This window comes from Salvelinus sp. IW2-2015, linkage group LG1, assembly GCF_002910315.2.
Source record: "Salvelinus sp. IW2-2015 linkage group LG1, ASM291031v2, whole genome shotgun sequence".
Taxonomy (NCBI): domain Eukaryota; kingdom Metazoa; phylum Chordata; class Actinopteri; order Salmoniformes; family Salmonidae; genus Salvelinus; species Salvelinus sp. IW2-2015.
In genome coordinates this window covers 35514165-35532778 of record NC_036838.1, presented here as the reverse complement: position 1 = coordinate 35532778, position 18614 = coordinate 35514165, and the positions used below count along the sequence as shown (strand labels likewise).

Below are 18614 nucleotides of genomic sequence, written 5' to 3'. Positions count from 1 at the left end.
TGTGTGTGTGTGTGTGTGTACAGGTTGTGAATGCATTCTGCAGTCAGAAAGACCCTGAGATGAAGATGAAGGTGGTGACTCGTCTTCAGAACATCACCTACCTCCAGACTCTATTGGAGAGGACTTTGGCAGGTACTATACTGCACACTCATTTTATCAACACTTTTCTGATCAAAATGTTTCAATCTTACATGCTTTAGAAAATGTGAAAATTCCATGGACTGTTAATTTGACAATCCCTACTTTTTTGTATCCATTCATTTGACCATTCCTGCTTTTGTGTTTCAGCAACCCCTGGCTATGCCCCTCCTCTAGCCAACTTTGATGGGGAGAGTACAGAGGGAGCTCCATTGTCTAGCTCCTCTGCTGCTCCAAAGAAGGGAAAGAAAGGTAAGCAAATCTAAAAGGGACAATACCTTACTCTGTATACTGACCAGGGAAAATATCATTTATTTTTTATTTTTTTATTCAACACTTATTGTGGTGGTTGTCTTGCAGAGGGTACTGGTAAGAAGAGGAAAGCCCCTGCTAAGAACTCATCAGCAGACAGCTCTCAGCTGGAGGAGGGCACAGAGGCAGAGGAGACCCACCAGGTGAACACACATAGACCTCTGACCTCTCACCTTCGTCACATTATGTGACTCTTACAGAACTCTCTTTACCAGGGAATTAAATGATATTTTTTTGGTGTTCCTTCTACCCCTGCAGGACCATGCAGAGAAGGAGAAGGTTCAGGAGGCCACCAGGCCTGGGGTCAGTCTGGTTTCCTACCGGCCCTTCTTCAGAGAGCTGGACATGGAGGTGCTCAGTGTGCTGCAGTGTGGCCTGCTCTCCCGCTCTCTGCTGGACAGTGAGCTTCACAGCAAGGTAGGACACCACCCAGYCCAGACCCTGGACACATCACACACACCGTACACCATCAGGGTTGGGCTCTAATTCCATTTGAACACCATGCCAATTTAATGAGTTGAATGGAAATTAAATTACTGAATTTAACAATGATAATAAAGGTGTTAGGCAATTTTCTCTGACTTGACTCCGTTAACAACAAATTATCCCCAACCGTGTACCCTATATGTGTCTCATACACATTCAAATAAAGCCAGGGACAATAGTTAGAATCCCTCCAATGTTTCCGTGTGCTGTAAAGAGATGCTGTGGTCCTGTGCAGGTGCGTGAGGAGGTGCAGCTGGGCCCAGCAGAGTTAGTCTTCCTGCTGGAGGATATGTGGCGCAAACTGGAGTTCAGTCTGACTGCTGCCCCTGCCAAGAGAGTCCCATTCCTCAAGGTAGGACACACACACTGTGTGAGTTGTGTGAGTCATAACATAAGCTTCTCTTTCATTTCCCACATTGTCTTCTGGCTACAGGGAAAAACAGACAAGAGCGTGGGTTTCTCCCACCTGCAGCAGAAGAGCCCTAAAGACATCGCCGCCTGCTGTGTCCAGCTGCTGCCCACCCTCTGCACCCACCTGGAGAACTGCCACAATCACTTCCAGGTATACATTTATTTTGCCCGGCACACATTTAGCTCATTATTTGTAGTGTTCCTCTTTGTGACACTTTCCTGCTGTGTGCAGACTCTTCTGTCTGAGAACCAGGGGGTGGTGAATGCCTCGGGCCTGGATGTGAGAGAGCATCAACTGCTGTCCTCAGCCTACCAGCTCCTCCTACAGGTTCTACACACCACCTTCAGTTGGTCAGTCACACCTCGACACAACACCACCTGCACACTCCTGCCTTTCAGGACAGTATCATCACAGCGCCTCACCTTCAACAAAATTACAATTACTCAGGGTTTGGCATCTGTGGTCCCGGAGAGGTTGGTGTTGTTTTGTTCCAGCCCGGTTCTAACATACAGTGCATTCGGAAAGACCTATTCACTTTTTACACATTTTGTTACGTTACAGAATTATTCTAACATTGTTTAAAAAGTTTTTCCCCCTCATCAATCTACACACAATACCCCATAATGACAAAGCAAAAACAGTTTTTTAGATTTTTTTTTCAAATTCATTAAGAAAAAACTGAGCACATTTACGTAAGTATTTGGACCCTTTACTCAGTACTTGTTGAAGCCCCTTTGGCAGCTATGACAGCCTTGCGTCTTCGTGGGTATGACGCTACAAGCTTGGCACATCTGTATTTGGGGAGTTTCTCCCATTCTTCTCTGCAGATCCTCTCAAGCTCTGTCAGGTTGGATGGAGAGCGTTGCTGCACAGCTATTTTCAGGGCTCTCCAGAGATGTTTGATTGGGTTCAAGTCCGGGCTCTGGCTGGGCCATTCAAGGACATTCAGAGACTTGTCCCGAAGCCACTCCTGCGTTGTCTTTGCTGTGTGCTTAGGGTCGTTGTCCTGTTGGAAGTTGAACCTTCACCCCAGTCTGAGGTCCTGAGGGCTCTGGAGCAGGTTTTCATCAAGGATCTCTCTGTACTGTTCTCTGTTCATCTTTCCCTTGATCCTGACTAGTCTCCTAACATCCCTACAGCATGATGCTGCCACCACCATGCTTCACCATAGGGATGGTGCCAGGTTTCCTCCAGACATAACGCTTGTCATTCAGGACAAAGAGTTCAATCTTGGTTTCATCAGACCAGAGAATCTTGTTTCTCATGGTCAGAGTCCTTTAGGTGCCTTTTGGCAAACCAAGCGGGCTGTCATGTGCCTTTTACTGAGGAGTGGCTTCCATCTGGCCACTACCATAAAGGCATGATTGGTGGAGTGCTGCAGAGATAGATGGTTGTCCTTCTGGAAGGTTCTCCCATCTCCACAGAGGAACTCTGGAGCTCTGTCAGTGACCATCGGGTTCTTGGTCACCTGACTAAGGCCCTTCTCCCCCGATTGCTCAGTTTGGCCGGGCGGCCGGCTCTAGGAAGAGTCTTGGTGGTTCCAAACTTCTTCCATTTACGAATGATGGAGGCCACTGTGTTCTTGTGGACCTTCAATGCTGCAGACATTTTTTGGTACCCTTCCCCAGATCTGTGCCTTGACACAATTCTGTCTCGGAGTTCTATGGACAATTCCTTCGACCTCATGGCTTGGTTTTTGCTCTGACATGCACTGTCAACTGTGGGGCCTTTATATAGACAGATGTGTGCCTTTCCAAATCATGTCCAATCAATTGAATTTACCACAGGTGTACTCCAATCAAGTTGTAGAAACATCTCAAGGATGATCAATGGAAACAGGATGTACCTGAGCTCAATTTCGAGTATCATAGCAAAGGCTCTGAATATTTATGTACCGTTGAAGTCGGAAGTTTACATACACCTTAGCCAAATACGTTTAAACTCAGTTTTCACAATTCCTGACATTTAATCCTAGCAAAAAGTCCCTGTCTTAGGTCAGTGAGGATCACCACTTTATTTTAAGAATGTGAAATGTCAGAATAATAGTAGAGAGAATTATTTATTTCAGCTTTTCTTTCATTACATTCCCAGTGGGTCAGAAGTTTACATACACTCCATTAGTATTTGGTAGCTTTACCTTTAACCTTTCTAGCCCAGGGGTTCCGCTAGCGGAACACCCACAACATTCCGCTGAAAAGGCAGCGCGTGAAATATATATATATTTTTTTGAAATATGTAACTTTCACACATTAAGTCCAATACAGCAAATGAAAGATAAACATCTTGTTAATCTACCCATCGTGTCTGATTTTTAAAATGTTTTACAGCGAAAACACAACATATATTTATGTTAGATCACCACCAAATCCAAAAAACACACAGCCATTTGTCCCAGCCAAAGATAGTCACAAAAGCAGAAATAGAGATAAAATTAATCACTAACCTTTGATAATCTTCATCAGGACATCATGTTACACAATACATTTATGTTTTGTTCGATAATGTGCATATTTATATCCACAAATCTCGGTTTACATTGGCGCCATGTTCAGAAATGCCTCCAAAATATCCAGAGTAATTACAGAGAGCCACGTCAAATAACAGAAATACTCATCATAAACTTTGATGAAAGATACATGTTTTACATATAATTAAAGATACACTTGTTCTTAATGCAACCGCTGTGTCAGATTTTTTTTAAACATTAGGAAAAAGCATACCATGCAATAATCTGAGACGGTGCTCAGAAATACACAACATTTCTCCGCCATGTTGGAGTCAACAGAAATACGAAATTACATCATAAATATTCCCATACCTTTGATGATCTTTCATCAGAATGCAGTGCCAGGAATCCTAGTTCCACAATAAATCGTTGTTTTGTTCGATAATGTCCATTACTAGTGTCGTGTCTTTGGCTATGCCGGATTAAATGTTATGACATGCTATTCTATAAAATACTTTCTCCGTAATTAATATTACCTGATTGAGCTAATCATGTAAATGTAATTAACTAGAGAGGTGGGGCACCACGAAATAATATTTATAGAGCTGTTATCTTCCGAATAAACTCTTAAAGACCTAGTAATATTTTACATCAATAGCAGTCAATATTAATCGTCACCTTATTTCAGTCTCATCTGAAAGTTGTAAATTCTTGGTTATCTTCACGAACCCTGGCTAACAAGTTGAATCAGCAATACAAAATTGGGATTAATTATTTATTTACTAAATACCTAACTAATCACACAGAATTACACATACACATAATTAATCATAACTTGATTACAAATTATGTCATAAAGGAAAACGTCCCTAGCGGGCGGAACAGATATGACAGCTTGTTACACAAAAGAAAAGGGGCTGGGTTTGAGTGAAAGAGCGGGAAGACTGAGGAACAAAGGGCGAAGCTGTGCTATCTGTTATTACAATATCTTATGCATTCTAAATTACCGCCCATTTGGAAAAGGAAAATGCAATAAATATTTACTCTGAGCTGCGCTTCGGTAGGTTGGTGGTAGATGGAAGGCCGGGTTGCCCAACCGAGTCCTTTGTCCTTTGAAGAATGTCTCTGCTGGTAAATTGGATATGTTGTAGTAACGTCGTTGTGTAGTAGACGGGATATTCGATCTGTTCTTTCCTAATTTACGTTTGCAGCTGCTGTTGCTAACTCAACGTCTAGGAGGTATCAAAGTTCAAAGTTCATACCATTCGCAACCAAAGCTCACGCTGATGTTGGCTTTGTTCTGTAGTTATTATCTGAACCATTCTGACATCAGACCGTCGTCCTCACATCCTCGGAACAGGAAGTAAAATTTTCGTCAATGGCTTATATAGTGGAGGGAGAAGGGTGTGTCTGAAAACTTTATAACCCATGTCTCTTCACAGGGGCGGGCCACTGGTTGAGCAGAGCCCTAAACTTATGAAAACCCAAATCTCTCATTTGGAAGCTAAAATTACATTTAATCTCTTCACAAATAATTTCATATTCAAACATTTGAATTGACAACAATTCCATGTGAATCCGATACCTCTGATGTGTAGACTTTCCACAGTAGAGTTTATGTCATTCTATCATTGATGAGAATGTGCCAGATGACAACCGAACTGAGATAATATACCTTAAGTACCACCGCATATGTTCACTTGGTCGGATTACCAGAATATAGTTCATTTCCCCCCAACTTCTGATGTTCTCATAATCTCTATGTTAACCAAAGGGGTTTTCTAATGTCACATCAGTAGAGTAGGGAGAGGAAAAGGGGGGGAAGAGGTATTTATGACTGTCATAAACCTACCCCCAGGCCAACGTCATGACACTAGTGTCCAATTAGCTACTTGTGCTAGCACGTTTAGTTCACATGTCCAAACGCTGGCGCCGGTCCAGGCGAACTCGGGCGAAAACTTCAAAAAGTTATATTCCAGGTCGAATAAACTGGTTAAATTAAGTAGAGAATCAATCTTCAGGATGTTCTTATCATATACACAGCTCAAAAAAATAAAGGGAACACTTAAACAACACAATGTAACTCCAAGTCAATCACACTTCTGTGAAATCAAACTGTCCACTTAGGAAGCAACACTGATTGACAATAAATTTCACATGCTGTTGTGCAAATGGAATAGACCACGGTGGAAATTATAGGCAATTAGCAAGACACCCCACTAAAGGAGTGGTTCTGCAGGTGGTGACCACAGACCACTTCTCAGTTCCTATGCTTCCTGGCTGATGTTTTGGTCACTTTTGAATGCTGGCGGTGCTTTCACTCTAGTGGTAGCATGAGACGGAGTCTACAACCCACACAAGTGGCTCAGGTAGTGCAGCTCATCCAGGATGGCACATCAATGCGAGCTGTGGCAAGAAGGTTTGCTGTGTCTGTCAGCGTAGTGTCCAGAGCATGGAGGCGCTACCAGGAGACAGGCCAGTACATCAGGAGACGTGGAGGAGGCCGTAGGAGGGCAACAACCCAGCAGCAGGACCGCTACTTCCGCTTTGTGCAAGGAGGATTAGGAGGAGCATCCAGAAGCCCTGCAAAATGACCTCCAGCAGGCCACAAATGTGCATGTGTCTGCTCAAACGGTCAGAAACAGACTCCATGAGGGTGGTATGAGGGCCCGACGTCCACAGGTGGGGTTGTGCTTACAGCCCAACACCGTGCAGGACGTTTGGCATTTGCCAGAGAACACCAAGATTGGCAAATTCGCCACTGGCGCCCTGTGCTCTTCACAGATGAAAGCAGGTTCACATGCACATGTGACAGACGTACAGTGTCTGGAGATGCCGTGGAGAACGTTCTGCTGCCTGCAACATCCTCCAGCATGACCGGTTTGGCGGTGGGTCAGTCATGGTGTGGGGTAGCATTTCTTTGGGAGGCCGCACAGCCCTCCTGTGCTCGCCGAAGGTAGCCTGACTGCCATTAGGTACCGAGATGAGATCCTCAGACCCTTGTGAGAGCGTATATGCTGTGCCGTTGGCCTGGTTCTTTCTAATGCAAGACAATGCTAGACCTCATGTGGCTGGAGTGTGTCAGCAGTTCCTGCAAGAGGAAGGCATTGATGCTATGGACTGGCCCGCCCGTTCCCCAGACCTGAATCCAATTGAGCACATCTGGGACAACATGTCTCGCTCCATCCACCAACGCCACGTTGCACACAGACTGTCCAGGAGTTGGCGGATGCTTTAGTCAGGTCTGGGAGGAGATCCTCAGGAGACCATCCGCCACCTCATCAGGAGCATGCCCAGGCATTGTAGGGAGGTCATACAGGCACGTGGAGGCCACACAACTACTGAGCCTCATTTTGACTTGTTTTAAGGACATTACATCAAAGTTGGATCAGCCTGTAGTGTGGTTTCCACTTTAATTTTGAGTGTGACTCCAAATCCAGACTCCATGGGTTGATAAATTTGATTTCCATTGATCATTTTTGTGTGATTTTGTTGTCAGCACATTCAACTATGTAAAGAAAAAAGTATTTAATAAGAATGTTTCATTCATTCAGATCTAGGATGTGTTATTTTAGTGTTCCCTTTATTTTTTTGAGCAGTGTATATCCATAACGTTCCAACCGGAGCATTCGTTTTTGTCTACAGAGTAACGGAACGCATGGCCATATCATGACTAGTGCGCGTGACCAGGAACTAGCATTCTGCCAGATCACTGACTCAAATAGCTGCAATCCGGCCCCACATCACACTAGAGGCTTCATTCCACGTTTACTGACTGTTGACATCTAGTGGAAGGCGTAAGAAGTCGAACAGATCCATATCTTACTGGGATGTGAATAGACAATGAGTTTAACATCAACCAGCCCCAGAATTTCCACTTCCTGTTTGGAAGTTTGCCTGCCATATGAGTTCTGTTATACTCACAGACATAATTCAAAAGTTTTAGAAACTTGAGTGTTTTCTATCCAATAGTAATAATAATATGCATATATTAGCATCTGGGACAGAGTAGGAGGCAGTTCACTATGGGCACGCGATTCATCAAAGTGAAAATGTTGCCCCCTATCCCTAAAAAGTTAAATTGTTTAAATTGGGTCAAATGTTTCGGGTAGCCCTCCACCAGCTTCCCACAATAAGTTGGGTGAATTTTGTCCCATTCCTCCTGGCAAAGCTGGTGTACCTGAGTCAGGTTTGTAAGGCCTCCTTGCTCGCACACACTTTTTCAGTTCTGCCCACAATGTTCGATAGGATTGAGGTCAGGGCTTTGTGATGGCCACTCCAATAGCTTGACTTTGTTGTCCTTAAGCCATTTTGCCACAACTTTGGAAGTATGCTTGGGGTAATTGTCCATTTGGAAGACCCATTTGCGACCAAGCTTTAACTTCCTGACTGATGAGGGCCCTCGGAGTGTGGTGTCAGGAAAATAACCTCATACTCAACGTCAACAAAACAAAGGAGATGATTGTGGACTTCAGGACAGCAGGAGGGAGCACCCCCCTATCCACATCGACGGGTCAGTAGTGGAGAAGGTGGAAAGTTTTAAGTTCCTCGGTGTACACATCACGGACAAACTGAATTGGTCCACCCCACACAGCACAGCGTTGTGAAGAAGGCGCAGCAGCGCCTCTTCAACCTCAGGAGGCTGAAGAAATTCGGCTTGTCACCAAAAGCACTCACAAACTTCTACAGATGCACAATCGAGAGCATCCTGTCGGGCTGTATCACCGCCTGGTACGGCAACTGCTCCGCCCACAACCGTAAGGCTCTCCAGAGGGTAGTGAGGTCTGCAGAACGCATCACCAGGGGAAACTACCTGCCCTCCAGGACACTACACAACCCGATGTCACAGGAAGGCCATAAAGATCATCAAGGACAACAACCACCCAAGCCACTGCCTGTTCACCCCGCTATCATCCAGAAGGCGAGGTCAGTACAGGTGCATCAAAGCAGGGACCGAGAGACTGAAAAACAGCTTCTATCTCAAGGCCATCAGACTGTTAAACGCCACCACTAACATTTAGCGGCCGCTGCAACATACTGACTCACCTCCAGCCACTTTAAAATGGGAATTGATGGAAATTATGTAAAATGTACCACTAGCCACTTTAAGCAATGCCACTTAATACAATGTTTACATACCCTACATTACCCATCTCATATGTATATACTGTACTCTATATCATCTACTGCATCTTGCCATCTTTATGCAATACATGTACCACTAGCCATTTTATTAACTATGCACTTTATGTTTACATACCCTACAGTACTCATCTCATACGTATATACCGTACTCTATACTCATCTACTGCATCTGCCATGCCGTTCTGTACCACCACTCATTCATATATCTTTATGTACATATTCTTTATCCCTTTACACTTGTGTGTGTGTGTGTAAGGTAGTAGTGTGGAATTGTTAGGTTAGATTACTGTTGGTTATTACTGCATTGTCGGAACTAGAAGCACAAGCATTTCGCTACACTCGCATTAACATCTGCTAACCATGTGTATGTGACTAATAAAATTTGATTTGATTTGATTTGATGTCTTGATGTTGCCTCAATATATCCACATAATTGTCCTGCCTCATGATGCCATCAATTTTGTGAAGTGCACCAGTCCCTCCTGTAGCAAAGCACCCCCACAACATGATGCTGCCACCCCCGTCCTTCACGGTTGGGATGGTGTTCTTCGGGCTTGCAAGCCTCCCCCTTTTTCCTCCAAACATAACGATGGTCATTATGGCCAAAAAGTTATATTTTTGTTTCATCAGACCAGAGGACATTTCTCCAAAAAGTACGATATTTGTCCCCATGTGCAGTTGCAAACCGTAGTCTGGCTTCTTTATGGCGGTTTTGGAGCAATGGCTTCTTCCTAGCTGAGCGGCCTTTCAGGTTATGTCAAAATAGGACTCGTTTTACTGTGGATATAGATACTTTTATACCTTTTTCCTCCTGCATCTTCACAAGGTCCTTTGCTGTTGTTCTGGGATTGATATGCACTTTTTGCACCAAAGCACGTTCATCTCTAGGAGACCGAATGCATCTCCTTCCTGAGCGGTATGACGGCTGCGTGGTCCCATGGTGTTTATACTTGCGTACTATTGTTTGTACAGATGAACGTGGTGCCTTCAGGCGTTTGTAAATTGCTCCCAAGGATGAACCAGACTTGTGGAGGTCTACACTTTATTTTCTGAGGTCTTGGTTGATTTCTTTTGATTTTCCCATGCAAAGAGCAAAGAGGCACTGAGCAAAGAGGCACTGAGTTTGAAGGAAGGCCATGAAATACATCCACAGGTACACCTCCAATTGACTCAAATGATGTCAATTAGCCTATCAGAAGCTTCTAAAGCCCTGACATCATTTTCTGGAATTTTATTGTGTGTAGATTGATGAGGATAAAAAATTTAAAAAAGTACTCCATTTTAGAATAAGGCTGTAAAGTAACAAAATGTGGATAAAGTGTAGGGGTCTGAATACTTTCTGAGTGTACTGTACCTTATTCAACATTTGGGAATCAGGTGTGTTAGTGGGCTGCAACAACGCCTGCACACACTGTCTCTCCAGGCCAGGTTTTTCCATCTCTATGGATCTGGTCGCTGTAGCCTATGGTCCTGTCAGTTGTATCAGTAGTTCTTGTGAATCACACTAGTCTCTGTTTGTCAGGTCTGGTTTCTCCCAGCCAGAGCACCGTGGCCTGCTGAAGAGGACTCTGGGAGTGTTGGCTGACCGCCTGAAAGAGGGAGGGCCTGAACTGACTATGGACCAGCTCATCAAGTGAGTGGAGAAACATTCCCTGTCAGATCAGTCAGCTGTGTGTGCGTGTGCGTGTGCGTGTGCGTGTGCGTGTGTGTGTGTGTGTGCACAGTATGGTAAAACTGTTCTCCCCTATCTCTGGTCTTCAGACACAGCTTTGAGTACCTGCTGAACTTCCACAGCACGGTTCCTAGCCTCAGCATAGCTCTGTGTCTCTCCCAGCTGCTCAGCACTGTGGCTGAGAGAGGAGGGCACCAGGCTACATACAGGGAGCAGACTGGTGAGACACACACACACTCTCCATCTATTTCTATAGGATTGATGCAACAGTAAAATTGACATTATCAGGATCAATTCTATGACAATCCAGTGAATTCTGAAAATGTATTGATATTCTGAAAAGTGGCATTTTCAATGAGGATCAGTTCAGCATAGAACGGTCTCTCCCTCTAGCAACCCTAGCCCGGCGGTTCCTGTGCCAGGAGTGGGTGACTACCAGCGGAGACAGAGAGAAAGGACCCAAATACAACGAGACTCTCCAAACTCTCCTCAGGTGTGTCTCACAAGAATTCACTGATCATGTAGAGCAGATTAATAAATTAAAGGGATACTTTGGGATTTGGCAATGAGGACATTTATCTGCTTCCCCAGAGTCATATGAACTAGTGGATACAATTTTTATGTCTGCGTGCAATTGAGTGGAAGTTGCTAACTAGCACTTGCGCAATTGCTAACTGACTTCGTGATTGCGCTAGTTAACATTGGCTTACAAAACTACCTCTAACTTCCTTAGTACTGGACACAGAGACATAAAGCTGGTACCACAAGTTTGTCTCACTCTGGGGAAGTAGATACATCCCTTTAAGTATCCCTTTAAGGTGGCCATGGCATGTCAGTATACTGCAAACATTGCAAAGTGTAATTTACTCTGTAGGGGAGTCCCAACAGTCTTGTAAGCTGATTTATTTGCAGCTCTTCTACTGCTATTGTGATTGCCATGCTCCCAATGGCTGTAAGGTGAAAGATAATATTCATGGTGTTCATGATGTTTTAGTTCCCTCCTCTCCTCTACACTCCCCTTCTCTGTAGTATTTACCTGGAGCACACTGATGATGTTCTGAAGGCGGTGGAGGAGATAGCTGGAGAGGGCATCCCTGAGCTCCTCAACTCAGCCAAAGATACCAGCTCTAGAACTTGGCCCACTCTCAACAGGTAGATGCTGGTGCATATATGTGTACTACTACCACTATCTCTACATACGAGTGCCCTGTCTGCCTTTGTTCCCCTCTTTTTTTTCTCCCTTGTCCCTCTCTCTCTAGGCTGACGTTCCTGGTGTTCTATAAGGGGATGATGGGAGTGCTGGAGAAGGCTGTGAGGAAGATTCCCCCTGGCAGAAACAGTGACAGCACTGAGGTACACAGTTACACAACAGGACGCACATTCACAGACAAAAACAGAGGACCTGCCAGTGGAGCAAGGTGGTGCTAGTATCCATCGTGCAGTGACTATGATACACTTGTGTGTGACTGCATACATTCAGCAAGCATTTGTGTGTGATTTATAAAGTGACATTATTAATCCGTTGCTGTGTCCAGGTGACGAGTGAGAAGCTGCTGACATGGAACCTGGCTGTCAGAGACTTCCACATCCTGGTCAACCTGGTTAAGGTACTGACTATGTTTACACTGGGAGGTAGTCATGAATGGGTTAAGCCTTATTCAAACACATGTGTCTAATATGTGTTATGATTGTTCAATTCACTTTGGAAGATGCATGGCTGGAAACAGCGTTTAGATGACTATGCCCACACTAAACGACAATAGGGCCGGGACGATACCAGTATTGTAATATTCTTTTCCATGACAAAAATGAAAACACGAAGCAGACCAAACTCTTTGGTCCTGCTGTATGTAACATTTTGTGTGCTACATCTTGGACAATAAATAAATGTGACTCTGGATGACAACATAATGTTTGTTTCCAACATTAGGGCTGTTTTCCTAAATCTGCTCCGTGTTTTGTTTCCTTGCCAAGATACTAACGAGTATTGCGGGACTGATATTGTCCTGGCCCTAAATGACAAACATGTCAACATGTGTTCCCCTGTTTCCCTCTCTCCAACACACACTCTGGATGGAGGGAGATTAAGACATCTGTCATGCTCTGCTGGCTTCATGCCCAGTGTGTACATGTGCAGGGGAGTGTGTGTACGTGTGTGCAGGGCTGTGTGCATGTGAATTGGCTGGCTGGGTTTGGGTGTTATATGTAATGTGTGTATTCTAATGTGTCTCCTTCATCTTTCCTCGTCAGGTGTTTGACAACAGACCAGTGCTCAATGTGTGCCTGAAGGTGAGTCTCAGTACCTTGGCATTTTCTCTGCCTGCCACATTGTCAGACACATTCCATAACTAATGATATTATATTAATTGGCTTTTTATGTTGTTATTGTTGCTAGTATGGCCGTCTTTTCCTGGAGTCTTTCCTGAAGCTGGGGATGCCATTGTTGGATTTCAGTTTTAAAAAGCACAAGGTATAAGCCAAAAAGACTGAGGGAAAAATACTAGAGAGAATGGTTTATTTCAAATTCAATAAGGAAACATTACATGGTGTCAATAGCAGCTCATGTTGAATTATTTGACTCAATTTATAATAGTCATAAATACTAGAGCCCTGCACGGGCATGAATTTGAATCCCGAGCCCTACCCATGCACGCGTCGTTCAGGTCCTACCCTACCCAGGCCTGATTGCTTTTGCCAAATTAAAGGCCCTGCCCTAAATCAGAAATAACATCCTCCATTAGTAAATCCATTGGCTGTTCCTTTCTCTCTCACTCGCTCCCTACGCGCTGTTCACTCTGCACGGGCTCAGCTCATGGCGGCTCTGAATCTGAGTAACCATAGCAGCGGCTCCATTTGGGATTCTCTGCTCAATGAAGAGACATGAGATAGCTGTTAGCTACTTTTCATCACTCTCAACTCAAGGAACATTATTTTCTGTGAAATAATCTCTCCTGTATTATTTTTGACAAGGTTGAAGCACTTATGACACCATGTTATAATCTTAGTCAGATATGATTGTACCACGCAGCAGAGCACAAGTAAATGGCTCAGCTTCAAAATGTTTGATCAATTTAGTGATGCCCTGCCCGTACCCTAGTTATTGATGAAGAAAACAGGCCCTAACCCCAACGTATAATGTCGGGGCTCGTCGGGGTCGGGTAGCAGAGCTCTAATAAATACATAATACAACAGAAATCCATCAACACAATAAAACTACAACTTTAAAAAAGTCAGTCCTGCGGTTGTTCAGTGGTTCAGTGTAATTTGGTGTGACTGTTTGTGTGTGTCCGCTCTGTCTCAGGAGGATGTCCAGAGCCTGCTGAAGACCTTCCAGCTCAGCACCAGGCAGCTCCACCACATGTGTGGACACTCCAAGGTACAACCCAGCCTCCCACACTGCTCCTGTCCTCGCCACAGAAACCTGTGTGATTGACGCTAGCCAACATATGAAGACAAAATTGCATCCCTTTTGAGATTCCATATATATAAGTGAAGTCTTGATTATGAGAATGTGTGTGACATGAAAAGGCATGTTTTGTCATACTATTTGTGTGTGGCGACCTGTGGTGTTGTTTCCCAGATCCGCCAGGACACCACCTTGACCAACCACGTGCCAGCCCTGAAGAAGAGCCTGGAGCAGTTTGTGTACAGAGTGAAGGCCATGCTCACCCTCAACCACTGTCAGGAGGCCTTCTGGCTGGGTAACCTCAAGAACAGAGACCTCAAGGTACTGGATGGGCCACTGGCTGCCGCACTGAGAGGGGTCTCATCGTGTGTGTGTGGGTGTGTCAAGGGTGAAATTGTGGTGTAGATATTGGGGGGGATAAATTGTAAAAAAGTCCTCTGTAATGTTTTTTTTACACTTTAAAACAGTGAAAGGATAAGTCATTAATGAAGCTATTTCAAGGGAAATATTAAGACACAAAAGATGAGTGAGTTTTATTATAGTTGCCTACCTTATGTCTAAAGGTAGTTGCCTACCTTATGTTTAAATATAGTAATTGAGTATGAACATTCCATGGACAAAGACTCCTGAGTTTGGTTCCAGACTGTATTCTGTCAGCATCCACTCTGTCATTCTGAAAGTTTTCCTTCTAATGACAGAAGCGTAGACGACTTGGTACTGTTTTGGTGCGTTCGTTTTAGCCTGCTAGCGGTCCAGGGTCAGTGCCAGCTGCGTTTTCATCTCGTTAAACTTGATCAAGCAGCCCCAAAATTATTCCAGCCAATGGGGAAAACCAGAACGAATGCACAATCTTTTCTTCTTCAATCTGAGCTAGATGGACAGTGCTCTGACCCAATGAGAATGGGGGGTCCCAAGGGTGGCCAATCATATTTCAGGGGGGGCTTGTAGCCACCCCTCACCCTCTGACTGAAATTAGTGGGGAAGGGGCGCGAATAGACTGTGGCTGTCTATAGGCTGAGTGGAGTAGAGGCAGCACCTACATTTTGGCATGGGGCAGAGAGAAAATGTGCAATTTTATGCTATTCTATACATTTTGTCATGAGGTTAATATAATTTTGCAGTTTCAAAAGCTAATTTCCTGCAATTACACATATTTTGCCATGGGGAAGAGAGAAAAATGTACTGTTTTATAGCTCATCTCATGCTATTCTTCACATTTTGCCGTGTTGCAGGGTGAAGAGATTCTCTCTCAGCGCTCACAGGGGAGTGATGAAGAGGAGGAGGCAGGCTCCCCGCTTCCTCAGGAGCAGTCAGAGGATGAGGTACTGGCCATAATTGACTTTTAAAGCTACTGTATTGAGTGAAATTATTTTAGCAATTACATTTATCTTTACTACTACTTTGATTGAAACACAATGTTCTAAATTCCCATTAAAAAAAGAGACGGAAGCTGTTTTTTAACCATTAATTTTCTGCAAGCTTTCTGTCTATTGCAATCCCAAGAACGGGTAGATTTGTAGAGGATCCTCAAATCAAATTTTATTTGTCACATGCGCCAAATACAACAGGTGTAGACCTTACCGTGAAATGCTTGCTTACAAACCCTTAACCAACAATGCAGTTCAAGAAATGGAGTTAAGGAAATATTTACTAAATAAACTAAAGTAAAAAGTAACACAATACAATAACGAGGCTATATACAGGGGGTACAGGTACCGAGTCAATGTGCAGGGGTACAGGTTAGGCAAGGTAATTTGTACATGTAGGTAGGAGTAAAGTGACAATGCATCCTTATGTAACATTGAGGTTTACAGGCAGCTGATAGGGAAATGGGCAGCTGTGTGTGGAACACTGGGATGTTAAGATAAGTTGTACTGTTTCTGTTCCTGGCTAATTATTACTGGCAAGATCTAGGAAACAACAGTAGGCATGTTCAGGAGCACTGAGCCCTGCTGTTAGACAGTAGCCCTCTAGTCTACACTAATTGGGAGATTTGCTGTACAGCAGTGTTTCCCTAGTCCAGTCCTCGAGTACCCCCAACACTAAAAAAATATATATATTATATATTATTTTTTATTTTATTTTTTTAGCCCCAGACAAACTCAACTCATTGATTTGTAGACCAGTTGAATCAGGTGTGCTAGTGCAAGGCTACAACAATAAAGTGTGCTGTTGGGGGTAGGACTGGATTTGGGAAACACTGCTGTACAGTAACCCTTTAAAACACTGCTCTGTTTGTTTATCACACAGAGGTACCCTAGCTTAATCTGCTTGCAAAGGGAGATGTTTTCCAGCCCAATGCCCTGCTGTGGCAGAATCACCAGAGATTTAGAATTTTTACTGTTTCTTTCATGCCCAGGAAAGCAACTCCAATGGGAAGAAGAAAGGCAACCGGAAGGCAGAGGGGGACGATGATGAAATCACAGATGACTCGGATGATTAGGACAACATGGAGGAATACTGTCATCTCTGTGACCTCCTGAACTTTTGGTGTCAACAGACCTTGCATAACCCATATCCCTTTGCCCCCTCAGATAGGAATAGGTCAGGGAGGACAAAGAAGGGATTCCTAGTGCCTTGCTGCCATTGACAAAATAGACAATTAGGGGATTACTGGGGAAGGAGGGGTCACTATGTTAGTGAATGTTATAAATGCTACAAACAGCATTAGGGAGTGCTGAACTGATTCATACACTAAGGTTTGAGACTGAGATAATGTATGTTATAAAATTCTGATGTTGCAGAAAGCTGTTGAGTGAAGTTTGATTTACCTTTTAAGATACACTGAGTGTAAAAAAAACATTATGGACAACTTCCTAATATTAAATTACATATGTTTGAATTGTCAAACTTATCTTCATTGGGAAGGCAGATAAAGCGTTTTAATCAAAAGCAATCACTTTTGGATGGGAAAACACAGAATCCTACTCATTACTCCGCGTGCTTAATATACATTACTTTTGTTTTTTGCTTTTTCATGCCGGAAGGCAGCCGGTTCCAAAATAAATCCGATACATTTTTCACCCTGTACTAGCTAAGCCTACCTGTGTGCCCAGGCCAGCTTAATCGAATCCCCTCAATGTTCGTAAACATGAGAGTGCCTTAGTATATCTACTTTTTTTCCTGTCAAAAATGCTAACATTTTGTTTATGAACTGGGTCCCTAGATGATGGATCAACTGATACAGTGTGATTTACTGTATCATTCAAATACAAATAATAAACAAGTTAGTCTTGTTTCCAGTCTGACAAGCTTGATTGATTGCGTGAAACTGTACTAAATAATGGACCCAGCTCCTTGTTCAGGGAACATACGCCGTTTCCACACCATAGAGTGCAAGAGGATGCTGTGGTATAGTTTCGTGCCAATTTATTCGAGCTATTTTAAAAGAAAATCACCTGGAATAGCCAACAAGGCAATTGATAGTGTAAAAATAATTTACACAATAATGCACAAATGTAATGTAATTGTTTTTATGATTAAAGCTAAACAAAATGTCGCGCTTTATCGAAAAGGGACACCCCTTCATACGAGGCTAGATGGTTTGTCCGGGAAGTATGTTGTGTTTAGGGAAATGAACGTTGACTTGTTTAGCTATTCGGCCAGCATCGCGGGACCGCCGTTACCTTGACTTATCACCAAAATCTTACAAAGACAAACAAGTTGCTTTTACATCACAAGCAATTCATATGCATTTTATTTTAAAAAAGATATCGCGAATAACTGATTCATGACGTTTCGGTTTGTAGACTGTCCGCAAACTCGTGCTTCGCAAGCAAGGAGTCTGTCTACACTTCTTAGGGCTTGACATTGTCCGAACGGAACGTTTCACCGGAAAAGGGTTGTTGCATCAGGGGCAGTAGCGTTAGTGGTGACAATGTCTGACTCTATTATTTTAGCTCTGATAGTGTTTCTTATATTGTGTTTGATTGTAACAGTGGTGGCAGCTATTGTATACTCTGGGCTGTTCACTGGGGTCAATATCAAGACAGGGTCGCCTCCTATCAAAAACGTTACCATTGCTTACAAACTTCACAAGGGACCTTATAAAGACTGTGGTGTTGCCTTCACCGAGACTGTCAGTATTGGGCCAAAGCTCAATACCATTCGTGTGTCCTACGATGACTCCACAGAGGTAAGACACCTTATGAACGGCATGCTGACGTGTGAGAGAATAATCAAACTGTCTTCACTTCCAGATGTATTTCTCAGCTCTTTTCAAAGCAACAAAGCTTGAATCAAGAGAGCTGAATGGAATTCTGATTTGGGAGTATGAATAAAGTCAGCTGTCCAATGCCACGTTGCACAGCTGATGATTTCCCCCTTCTGTAGTTCCAGTTTACTTTGGCATTAGCATGCAACTGACTAAAACATGGGCAAATCCTCCCAGGAGTCAGATGAAAAAAACGGAGTTTATGCCATTATGCTAAATATAGTCTAGTACTAAACCTGACTGCAGTATGAATGCAATTCTGTTCACTCTCTTATAGAGCTTAAGGGTAATTTATTCTGACACATTGGCTGTGAGAAGAAACTGGCTTGAGGGTAGTAACTAGTCCAGGCCAGTGTCTGTTTTAGTGACTTTACAGAGCAATAG

The 18614-nt window shown here is 43.6% G+C and overlaps 2 protein-coding genes across 4 annotated transcripts in view; both read left to right on the top strand.

Moving 5' to 3' along the window:
• Positions 1–17255, top strand: part of fancd2 (FA complementation group D2) — a 29566-nt gene extending 12311 nt beyond the window's left edge. For all 3 annotated transcript variants that reach the window (XM_070444516.1, XM_023991061.2, XM_023991070.2), the window contains exons 26-44: positions 24–132; positions 289–390; positions 499–593; positions 709–867; positions 1172–1288; positions 1370–1498; positions 1580–1698; positions 10462–10572; positions 10701–10831; positions 11005–11104; positions 11641–11763; positions 11871–11964; positions 12147–12218; positions 12862–12900; positions 13007–13081; positions 13913–13987; positions 14192–14338; positions 15250–15339; positions 16377–17255. In XM_070444516.1, coding sequence (XP_070300617.1) covers positions 24–132; positions 289–390; positions 499–593; positions 709–867; positions 1172–1288; positions 1370–1498; positions 1580–1698; positions 10462–10572; positions 10701–10831; positions 11005–11104; positions 11641–11763; positions 11871–11964; positions 12147–12218; positions 12862–12900; positions 13007–13081; positions 13913–13987; positions 14192–14338; positions 15250–15339; positions 16377–16460 — 1971 coding nt within the window. In that variant the 3' untranslated portion in view covers positions 16461–17255. The remainder of the gene's footprint in view (positions 1–23; positions 133–288; positions 391–498; positions 594–708; positions 868–1171; positions 1289–1369; positions 1499–1579; positions 1699–10461; positions 10573–10700; positions 10832–11004; positions 11105–11640; positions 11764–11870; positions 11965–12146; positions 12219–12861; positions 12901–13006; positions 13082–13912; positions 13988–14191; positions 14339–15249; positions 15340–16376) is intronic.
• An 88-nt stretch (positions 17256–17343) lies between these two features.
• The window catches only part of LOC111966447 (testis-expressed protein 264 homolog), a 140451-nt gene continuing 139180 nt past the window's right edge, over positions 17344–18614 (top strand). The window contains exon 1 of the mRNA XM_023991082.2: positions 17344–18152. Within this exon, the coding sequence (XP_023846850.1) occupies positions 17895–18152 (258 nt within the window). The 5' untranslated portion in view covers positions 17344–17894. The remainder of the gene's footprint in view (positions 18153–18614) is intronic.